This window comes from Prinia subflava, chromosome 23 (genome assembly GCF_021018805.1).
Source record: "Prinia subflava isolate CZ2003 ecotype Zambia chromosome 23, Cam_Psub_1.2, whole genome shotgun sequence".
NCBI lineage: Eukaryota > Metazoa > Chordata > Aves > Passeriformes > Cisticolidae > Prinia > Prinia subflava.
The window spans coordinates 764,996-775,588 of NC_086269.1; the positions used below are offsets into that span (position 1 = coordinate 764,996).

A 10,593-nucleotide genomic window follows, 5' to 3' on the forward strand; every position below is an offset into this window, starting at 1 on the left:
TGCAGAAAAGAGAGGAAGAGCCCTTCTGGTTCTGCAAGAGAGAGAATTCCAGGTGAGGGCTGGGCCTTGTTTCACTGCCCTGCTGCCTGCAGAAGGTGCTGCTAGTGAGCCACAGTGAGGGGAGGGAAGCTGGGATCCCTTTGTGGACTCTTCCAAAGCCCTGTCACAGCACTGATCCTTGGAATGCGCCTCTCTGGGGTCTGTGGTGGCTCTGACTCGCATTTGTCTCTGCTGTTAATCCTTTGTGTGTGGCAGTCCTGTTCCAACACCCTCCTCAGCAGGGACTGGCACAGGACACAAGAGGAGGGAGCTCACTCGCTGTCCCTTCAGGGGAGAGCAGGAGCTCACCTCTGGGACACTCCTCAGAGCAGGGTCTGACACCAGAGCTGCCCACTGCTCACACACAGGGTGTGCAAATGGTAACAGGATCCAGCCAAGCTGTGGTCAAACAGCATCAAACCTGCATTGTTGTACTCTGCTTTACAAAATGAGCATCTCTGGGTCTGCTCACAAAGACATTCAACCCTGCCGGGGCCAAGTCTGGGAAAGAGATGCTGAGCCTGGACCTGCAGCTCCTGTTAGCCCTCTGCTCATGGGCACAGCTGAGACGGGGCTGGACAGCCCCAGCCCAGCTGAGGGACGGGTTGGCAGCAGCGTTTGTGGTGATGAACAGCCTGACATCATTGCAGGGTTTGGTGTGACAAATCCCTGCCTGGCTTCCTCCCTCACGTTCCTGGGCAACCTCCCTGTGATGTAAAAGTTGGATTCAGTGGCCTGGCCCTGATGGGAGCTGAGAGCTGAGTCACTGCTGGGAGCTGGTTTGGTGAAAGGCTTTTTGTTCTGTTTTTTCATGTTCAGTCACTGTGCTATTTGTGCCTTTCCCTTTTGCTTGCCCTAATTGGATTAATTAAGAGCAGCTAATGATTGGATTGCAGGGCACTCACCTCTGACCACGTGGCTGCCTCCCTCACATGACCAAACAAACTCCAGTTTGCCCAGTGCCACAGTGAGACGAGTGTTTACTGGTTTTCATTGGAACAAGAACCTCTGACTTGAAATGACTGGTCAGGAATGGGTGAAAGGGAACAGAAAGAAGAGAAATATCAATTATTTAGGATCAGTCTGTAGGGGAATTGTGGTGTCAATGTACAGAACATCAGCTGTGAGAGCAGAGCAGGGCTGGGTGCAGCCTCTCAGCACCAGCAGCTTGAAGCACTGAGAGCTCTTCTGGAAAACCAGTGTGCTCCAGCCCATGGGGAGCTGTGGCCCCCTGCTCACCCCGAGCTGGGGCACACAGCAGAGCTGGGCTGGGCACAGCTTCCAGACAAGCACTGGCTCATCCCAACCCTTCTCCCTCCCCCTAGCCACAGCTCCTGTGGCAGGCACCTCCCTCCAGGGATGGCGTTCCCAGACATGCTGGGAGTCAATGGGAATGACCCCGGTACCTACTGGGACTTGGAAGACTTTTTGAGCAGCACTGTCTCGGAGCAGGAGGACGCCTTTGTCTTCTCATGGCCCATGCAGGAGGGGCTGCAGCCACAGGAGCTCCTGCCCGGGGGGCTGTGGGTGTCCGGTGGGGCCAGGTTGGTGTCCCTGGGCAGGTCCAGGCTGCTGTCCCCAGGCAGGTCCAGGCTGTTGTCCCCAGATAGGGCCAGGCTGCTGTCCCCAGGCAGGGCCAGGCTGCTGTCCTCGGGCAGGTCCAGGCTGTTGTCCCCAGATAGGGCCAGGCTGCTGTCCCCAGGCAGGGCCAGGCTGCTGTCCCCAGGCAGGTCCAGGCTGCTGTCCCCGGGCAGGGCTCCCTCCTCCGGGGGGCTTGGCAGCTCTTCCTCCTCCATTCCCGTGTCCTGCTGAGGCTCAGGGGGCTTGGGTGGGTTTGGGTGCCCCTGTGAGGTGCCCTGTGCTGTGTCCTTGTCATCGCTTGGCGCTGCTGGTGGGGGGGTCCCCGTGGGGCTGCCGGGCCTGGGGGGCTCTGAGGCCTCTGTGACAGGGACAGAGCCCTCGGCTGCCCCGTGGCCGCTCATGTGCAGCTTCCTCATGTGGTGCACCACGGCCGCGGCGTTGAAGGCTTGCTGGGGAAGGAGACAAACCCCCCTGTGAGCGGCTGGGGATGCCAGAACACGCTGTCCCCCCTCCCAGGTGACACCAGGCTCGGCGCTGGTGACTCTGCGGGGCGGGCACGCTCCTGCCACAAACACCACGGCCTCCATCGAGTGTGAGCTGCTGGTGGCTTGGAGCTCACGGCTGCTTCCAGGTGAGGAAAATGGGGAGAGCTGGAAATGACCCCCTGCCCTCTGCTCCCCCTTGCAGCTCTGTTTGTGTGAGCTCATTTGCAGCAGGGAATATTGCTCCAAACACCCTGTAAACATTGGCTGTGGGCAGTCCCAGCTTTGGAGGATCCAGCTTTGGAGGATCCAGCTTACCCTCCCCAGCTGAAGCCCTGCCCAGTGCTGGCTGACAGCAACTGGTATTTGTTGGTGAAATGGCTGTGGGCTCCCAGCAGCAGCCACTTACCCTCCATTTGCTCTTTGCAAAGTTTTTCTGGATCTGAGCACTGACAGATGGGTAGATGTCACGGTGGAGGGCTGTATTTCCATTAATCCTGCAGATGGGAAGAGAAGAAAATGGGCTCGTAGGCAGATGGCATTTGTAAGGCATTCCACATTCTGGAAGCACTGAACTGCTTTGTACGTTCAATCAGCAATAATTAAACCCAAAGGAAAAACAGCAACAAAATGTAACACAAACACACACTTCAAAGCCTGGGAAAGCTCAGGGTGGGACTTCTCCTCTGCCTCTGTTTGTGGAGGCAAATATGCACAAATTGCATCTTTAATTATTCATCTTCTGCTTTCTTTGCACACAGTAAGGAGCCAGCTCGGGGGAGGCGGTGACGTTAGTGACGGGGTGGGGGACACGTCTGCTTCCAGGGACACTCCTGTACTGGGGACACTCCTGTACTGGGAACACTCCTGTACTGGGAACACTCCTGTAATGGGGACACCTCTGCTTCCAGGGACACTCCTGTACTGGGGACACTCCTGTTCCTGGGGACACTCCTGTAATGGGAACACTCCTGTACTGGGAACACTCCTGTACTGGGAACACTCCTGTACTGGGGACACCTCTGCTTCCAGGGACACTCCTGTACTGGGGACACTCCTGTTCCTGGGGACACTCCTGTAATGGGGACACTTCTATTCCTGGGGACACTCCTGCTCCTGGGGACACCTCTGCTCCTGGGGACACCTCTGCTCCCAGGGACACTCCTGTACTGGGGACACTCCTGTACTGGGGACACTCCTGCTCTGGGCACACTCCCGTCCCCTGCTCCCACGGAGCACATGGAGGACACAGAGCGGCACCTGGGGGCTGCAGCATCCCCAGGCCCCCCCGAGCCTCACCACGGGTGCCTCAGGGCCTCCTCACAGGTGAACCTCGTGCTGGGGTTCTTCTCCAGTAAGTGTCGGATGAAGTCCTTGGCTGTTTGGGAAAGGGGGAAGAAGCAGAGAGAGAAGGTGATTTTCTCCTTCTTCCCAGAGCTGATCCTAACAGAACTGCTGGGAAATGCTGCTGGGTGAACAGCACAGAGCTCAGTCCCGAGGAGAAGGGGTTGGGATCACGGCACCAGGGCAGGTTCAGGTTGGATACCAGGAAAAATCCCACATCCAAGGGTTTGCTGCTGTGTGAGTGACTCCGGTCAGAGCTCAGCCCTCCCCGTCCCTGCCGAGGCAGCACAGGGCGTCCAGGCTTGGCTGCTCTGGGGGTTTGGGGTGGGGGCCTGCGGGAGGGCGTGTGGAGCTGCCCAGCCCCGGAGCTTTACCTGACTCGGAGATGTCATCCCAAAACGGAGACTCGAACTCGTAGTAGCCTTCCTTAATCTTTTCAAAGAGTTTGGATTCTGTTTCTTCATAGAAAGGAGGGTACCCACAGAGCCTGGAACAGAGCAGGGAGCCGGGGGCCCTTCAGTGCCACCACAAAAGTGGGCACAGGATCCTCCGGAGGCCACACGAGTGAGGGGGGACAGCAGTGACAGAGGAGCTGCTCTGCCTGCTCTGCTGTCCCTCTCTGCTCAGGGGATCTGCACAGCTGCACAAAAGAGTTAAAAACGTCACTGCAGCAGCGAGGGGACAAAGCCACAGCTGGTACCGAGCTGAGCAGTGTGGGAGGAAACAAAACAAAAAAGTACCCGGGAAGATGGAATAGTATTTGTAAGGAACTGGAAAAAAACAAAGCCTGGGATGAGGCAGAGAACAGAGCAAATGCAATTCATCTCCGCTCCTGCACTTGGTTTCCCACCTCCCTTTAATTTCTGTGTTTAGGGGGGGTTCAGGGCTGTGCTGCACAGAGGGGAGGGCTGGCAGAGCCCCGTGGAGCCCCGGGGAGCTGGGGGGCACTGGAGGAGCTGCTCCGTACTCACAGGATGTAGGTGATGACCCCGATGGACCAGCAGTCCACGGCCTTGCTGTAGGGCTTCTGTGCCAGCACCTCGGGGGCTGCAGGACAGCAGAAGCAAAGGGCAGTTCTGAGCAGGAATGAATTATCCGACACTGGGAAAAGCAGGAGTGTCAGGCAGTAACAGCCCCATTTCCCAGCTGAACTGGTCTGTGGTTTTTGTATCTTTTTTATGCCATTATATAGAAAGAAGCACAGACAATCTCTGCCTGCATGCTGAGGTTTAACCAGGGAGCTGCATCCACCCAATGCAGTCTGGTGGGAATTAAATGAAATCTCATTGCATTAAAATAATTTTTATAATCTTTTCAATAAGTATATTGCCCTCAAAATTACCCTTTTCTTTGCATTTTTAGAATGCTGATATTTTTCAGTCCCCACACTCGTTTAGGGGGTCTGTGCAGTGCATCTGTGACTCCCATGTTGTTATCAATGCACTGTTGATTTCTTTCCCTTCTTCCAGGCAGTGTCCTGGATGTGCACACCATTTTTTCCAGGGAATCCAGCAGCACAAGGCCACTCCTGCCCCTTGGCTCACCCACGTATCCTGGAGTCCCACAGGCCGTGGACATGATCCCGTTCTGCTCCATTTTCGACAGGCCGAAATCCGTGATCATGATTTTGGAGTTCTCCTCGGGGGTGAGGTACAGGAGGTTCTCGGGCTGTGAGCACGGGGAGGGGGCGGTCAGAGGGGGGAGCTGGTGGCAGGGCAGTGGCAAAGAGGGGCAGCAGGAGGTGGGGCAGAGCAGGGGCAGTGTCCCCACGGCCCCGGGGCTCACCTTGAGGTCTCGGTGCACGATGCCGTTCTCGTGCAGGTATTTCACAGCCGTCAGCACCTGGTGGATCACCAGGCTGGCGTCCTTCTCCGTGTAAACGCCCCGCTCCAGGATCCTGTCAAACAGCTCTCCCCCAGACACCCTGTGGAGGGGGCAGCTTAGAAAGAGGACTGGGAAAATGCAAAAGCTTTTGTGTCGGTTTGGTTAGGTTGGGTTTCTGCTCCTTCCACAGCAGTTTTTGGGAGGCTGAGACTGATGGAAGCCCCTGGGTGCAGTCCCAGTGGGGATTGCAGGGCAGTTTGGGTGAGGCTGTGGGGTAAGTCCTGGTGGGGCTGAGCTGCAGGTACCCAGCCCTGCCTCAGGCCCCACTCCTCAAGTGGTTTTAGGGTTTTGTTCTTTACTCAATTTGCAGCCGAGCAGCAGCAGCCGGGTGCTCAGAGCTCTTCCTCTGCTGCTGACACGGTGCCCATTCCATTTCTAGAAACCCTGCGTGGCACAGCTTTAATTAGAAATACTTCTGTCTCTGCCCTGCTAAACTGTGAGGAATTAATTTGCATAAACAGATCCAACTCGTGGCTCAGAAAGTTGCTGTTAGAGTGGGGCTGGCCAAGGGGCCACGAGGAGTGTCCGGGGTGGCTCCAGCCTGGCACTGAGGGTGTTTGGATGGGCTTGAGGGGCTCTGGGGTGCGGGTGCTGAGGTCCCACACAGTGCCTGGCCCTGCCCTGGCCCTGCCCTGGCCCCAGGGAAGGGGCTCAGCGGGTACTCACAGCTGCATGACCAGGTAGAAGTGGGTTGTGCTCTCGTAAATGTCTTCTAAAGTCACGATGTTCTCGTGCTTTATTCTGCAAAGGGAAATGCGGGTCAGAAACAAATCCTGGCACGCACAGAAGGGGCTTGTGAGGTGGAAAACCCCGCAGTCATCTCGCTTTGATCACCAGGATAAGTTCACTGGGTGTTCTGGGGCTGCTGTCCCTCCTCCTGCGTGGCAGAGGATCAGTGCTGCCCACCCAATTCCTTTTGGAGCACCAGGCACCATCAGTGGGGGGACCAGACCCTTTATTGAAGGCACCCGGCACATCAGGAGTGCTCCCTGGACTGTCACACTCACTTTTTCAGCACTGCTATTTCATTCTCCAGGCTGCTGTCCCTGTTGAGAGGAGACTTCTTGATGCATTTCAGAGCAAAGAGCTTGCCAGTGCTTTTCTGCTTCACCAGGAAAACTTCTGAGAAGGCTCCTCTGCAGAGAGGGGGGGAAGCTGCATTTCAGTGGGTGCTGCTCTGGGAACGGGGAGGGGCTGAGAAACAGCACGGGAAAACAACGTGGTGGGGACTTTCTGTGGGTGCTGATCTAAAGGTGGAACTGCACTGGAGCAGCCCCAGACTTCGGCTGTTCGAGGCAGGGTTATGCAATGGAAATAAAACCCTGCATGGTTTTTGTGTAGAGGACAGGTTAATTCTGCACAGGCCCCCAGGGAGCTGCAGTCTGGGTTGGTGTCACCCAACATTCTGCACGTCTAAAATGCAGAACAGCAGGAGAACCCCAGTGAATGTTTAAGTTCAGCCTCTGACTGAAGAGCTGCTGCTCCCCTCGGTGACAAGGGGACAGTGAGTGTGGCTCTCCCTGAGCAGCAGCAGGTATTTATAACCTGCCTAAAGCCCAGTCCTGTTACAGGTTTGTCCTGGGGAGCTGGGCACGAGGCTGGGGGCAGTGACAGTGACACGGGGCCAGGCCAGTCTGCACTAATCCTCATCAAACCAGCAGCTGCTTAATTGGAGGTCATTAAACGGGACTTGCTCTGAGTCTGCAAAGCCCTGCAGGGAGCTGAGGCCAGGGCAAGGAAGGGCAGTGCTGTGGGCCCTGGGGGAAAGTGAGAACAGCTTTGAGGTGGTTTTAAGTCCCAGATCTTCATTTCAGTTCTTCAGAGAGCTGAAGTGATGCACGTGGGAAAAAAAATCCCAATTTCTAATACTAAATTTTCTTATTAATGCAGTAATAGGAAATGAACAACCTACAAATCAGCTGCTGGGACATCTGTTCTACATCTCTGTCCCAAACAGTTTATAATAATTATGCCCCTTATTAAAAATGATGAATCAACAAGTGGGCTAGGAGAGAACAAAGCTTTTTCTAACCTCATTCCTTTAGCGAAAGCTGCTGGATAATTCAATTAATCTGAGGCTGACAAGGCACAGGATTTGGAGTAGCTGCTTCTTTGGGAGCTTTGTCGTGGGCTCGGAAGTCACAGAAAAATTTGTCCATGACAGAACTTGCTGGTGGAGGTAATAGAATTCCTCCCCCAGCACCTTGGAAATGTTTTGTTGTCTCATCCCCATGAATAGGCAAATCAAGCTGTTAACGCACAGGGAAGGATTGTACAACTCCAACATCCTTGTTTTTGTTTCATTCCCCAACTGAGTCAGGGTTCCTGAGCTAAATATACGACTTGTTATTGTAATTCCTCTGCCTGCGCCAGCCCCTGGCCTGGCAGCAGCAGCAGGGGAGGGGGGCAGGAACCTGGGCCAGGGGTCCCTGAGGGGCAGAGGGGCTGCACGGAGGGCAGAGGGGCTGCAGGAAATGCACAGGGGCTGCAGGGAATTCCGAGGGGCTGCAGGAAATGCAGAGGGGCTGCAGGGAATTCAGAGGGGCTGCAGGGAGGGCAGAGGGGCTGCAGGAAATGCAGAGGGGCTGCAGGGAATTCAGAGAGGCTGCAGGGAATTCAGAGGGGCTGCAGGAAATGCAGAGGGCACCTGGTGCTGTGCCCGGGGCTGTTTGGGAAGGGTGAGCCGGGAATGGGAGCAGCAGCAGCAGCAGCACCCTGGGCACCCCCTGGCCTGTCCCAGAGGGAGAGGAGGGTCCCTGGGACACTGGCAGGGCCAGGGGGGCCTGGGCAGCCGGCCCTGGGCTGCTCCTGCCTGGGGAGGTACTCACGATCCCAGCGCCTCCATGAAGATGAAGGTTTTGCGGATGTTGCTGGTCTGCTTCTTCCAGCAGCCGCTGCCTTCCTCCTCCTTGCGCCCCATCTCCTCCAGAGTGGAAGCAGGGAACGCTGCCAGGAGGAGGGGACAGGTCAGTGACGGGTCAGTGACAGGTCAGTGACACACACCCCGTGTTGGGGGGCAGCCCAGGAGCCCCCAGGGACAGCCAGAACTGGAGCTGGCCCCAGGCAGGGAGGTGTGAAAGGCTCCACAAACCCCTCAGCACTCGTAATGAGATCGGGTCCAAGGGCTGGAGGGACACTGGGAGGTGAGAAAGGAACCTGGAGACAAGGGAAAAATAGATATAAAAGTGACCCTGTTATAAAGGGGCAGCAGGGGCACGGGGAGCATCCCTGGACGTGTGCAGCATCCCCCTTCCCAGAGCCAAAGGCTGTGGGGCACAGCCGAGCCTTCAGGAGACAAAGCAAAAGCTTTCATGGATGTCTTTTATCCCTTTGGAAAAGGCAAAAGTATCAAAGCAGAGAAAAAGCTGAAAGGTCTTTTTTCATGAGAGACAGCTTAGATATTGGATTCCTACTGAACCTACTTTATCTCCTTAATTAGCACGTTTGCAGGGTTTTCAGCTCCTTGACACAATTTTAAAGGTTAATTTAACATTATTGGAACCAAAATTGACTCAATTGTAAACAGTTGAAGGCTTCAGTCCATAAAATCACCAAAGACCTCATGAACTTGACCTTTATTTACCTCCTGGTTTCCCATGCCTGTGTAACTCACAGAAATACAGCTCCTCATAGAACCCAGCCTTGCTGTTTGAAATCAGGGAAGGTCAAAAGCCCCTCACAGAAATGCTGATCAATCAGTAGAAACCTTTCTGCCAATTAAGTCCCTAATTAATTTTTTCTTTGCAGTCATCTGCCCATCCCAAATCTACAGATCTGGACTATCACAGAAAGAGAATTTGCTGGCAGAGACATTCAGCTGGTGATGGCAGGTGAGTTTTATCCACTTTAAATAAATATCAGAGCTGGCAGGGTGGTGCTGAGTGACAGGGGAGACTGAGAGGAACTCTCCATTCCTCTCCCAGGCTGCTGTCAGCCAGAGAATGAGGTGAGAAAAGAGGGAAAAAAAAACCCCAAGTAGGTCAGCCTGGCCCTGGGGACAAGTGGCATTTTGGGCTCCTGTGCTGAAGCACGTCCTGGTTGGGACCAGCTCCACAGGACAGAGGGAACGGGCAGAGAAACCCTCCTGCCCTGGGCAGAGGTGACCGTCCCCACCCCTGGGGGACCCTGGGGTGATGCACACTCAGTTCTGAGAATCTGGCCCATTCAAGTGTTAAATTTGCCCAGTCCTGGCTCATTTCATCTCCATTCCCAGAGTATTTTGATGTTTAATTCCTTGTGGATTCAACAAGTTCCCTGTTTTAAAGGGAGTTTTGCTCCCCAGGGGAGGTGCTCTCCTGTTTCCCTGGTTCTCTGTGAGAGCCCTGCTGCTCCTGCTGCTCCTGCTGCTCCTGCTGGCCCTGCTGGCCCTGCTGGCCCTGCTGGCCCTGCTGGCCCTGCTGTGGGTGCTGGGCCAGGCTGCACCAGCAGCCCTCCCTGCCTCACCCAGGTTTCATTTCCTGCTCCCTCAGGTCCTCTGAGCCATCAGCAGCCACTCCTGTCCTGCCTGCCCGCGCCTCTCTGCGAGCAAGGGGAGCGAACGCTGCTCCTCTGAGAGCAGAATGGAAAATTTGAGATCGTGAGAGGGAAAGCCGCCCATGGCAGGGGGTGGAAGAGAAAGGATCCTTAATGTCCCTTCCAACCCAAACCATCCTGTGATTCCAGATGTGCTTGGGTGATGGAAGTTGCCCATTTTGCTGCTGTTGGATCACATCCTTCCCCGTGGTTTTTCCTCCTTTGGTACAAGGGGAAGAGTTTGCCAAGGGCTTGGTGCAGGACACAGCGGCCTCTCGGCCCAGCCAGTTATGGGATCAGGAGAATGAGAATTCCCTGAGTCTCTGGGAGCTCATCTTTGTCTCTCACTCTGGTTAAATCACCTGTTGCACTTCTCAGCAGTTGGGCACCATGCAATGTTTGATGTATTTGTTGTTTGCCTTTTGTTATTTGTTCGAGCTCTGGTGCAACAATCCCAAAATCCCAGAATGGTTTGGGTGGGAAGGGACCTCAAAGCCCCCCCAGTGCCACCCCTGCCCTGGCAGGGACACCTTGCACTGCCCCAGGTGGCTCCAAACCCTGGCCTTGGGCACTGCCAGGGATCCAGGGGCACCCTGTGCCCGGTGCCCTCACCTTTCCCACTGTTGGTACCCAAACCTGGGCTCATGGATGGACTCACTAAGCTGGAGAAACTTCCCACAGCAGTGAGAGCACGGCAGAAGTTGGGCACGCTGCTGGTGCTGGGACTGGCAGATTTCCCTGCCCCACTCTG

At 55.4% G+C, this 10,593-nt stretch overlaps 1 protein-coding gene across 3 annotated transcripts; it reads right to left on the minus strand.

Annotated features, from left to right (window-relative positions):
• Positions 1-967: 967 nt before the first annotated feature.
• CAMK1G (calcium/calmodulin dependent protein kinase IG) lies at positions 968-8,250 on the minus strand. Of its 3 annotated transcripts, none has more exons than XM_063418268.1 (12): positions 8,159-8,250; positions 6,338-6,466; positions 5,997-6,071; positions 5,232-5,370; positions 4,991-5,114; positions 4,418-4,493; positions 3,821-3,933; positions 3,402-3,480; positions 2,512-2,599; positions 1,796-2,069; positions 1,450-1,576; positions 968-1,061 (listed from the first exon to the last, which is right to left on the minus strand). In XM_063418268.1, exons 1-12 carry the CDS (start codon positions 8,248-8,250, stop codon positions 968-970), a joined length of 1,410 nt encoding a protein of 469 aa, XP_063274338.1. The 3 variants fall into 3 exon arrangements, with proteins under 3 accessions (XP_063274338.1, XP_063274337.1, XP_063274336.1); XM_063418267.1 differs by having other exon boundaries at positions 1,450-1,575; positions 1,768-2,069; XM_063418266.1 differs by having other exon boundaries at positions 1,450-2,069.
• Positions 8,251-10,593: the final 2,343 nt, after the last annotated feature.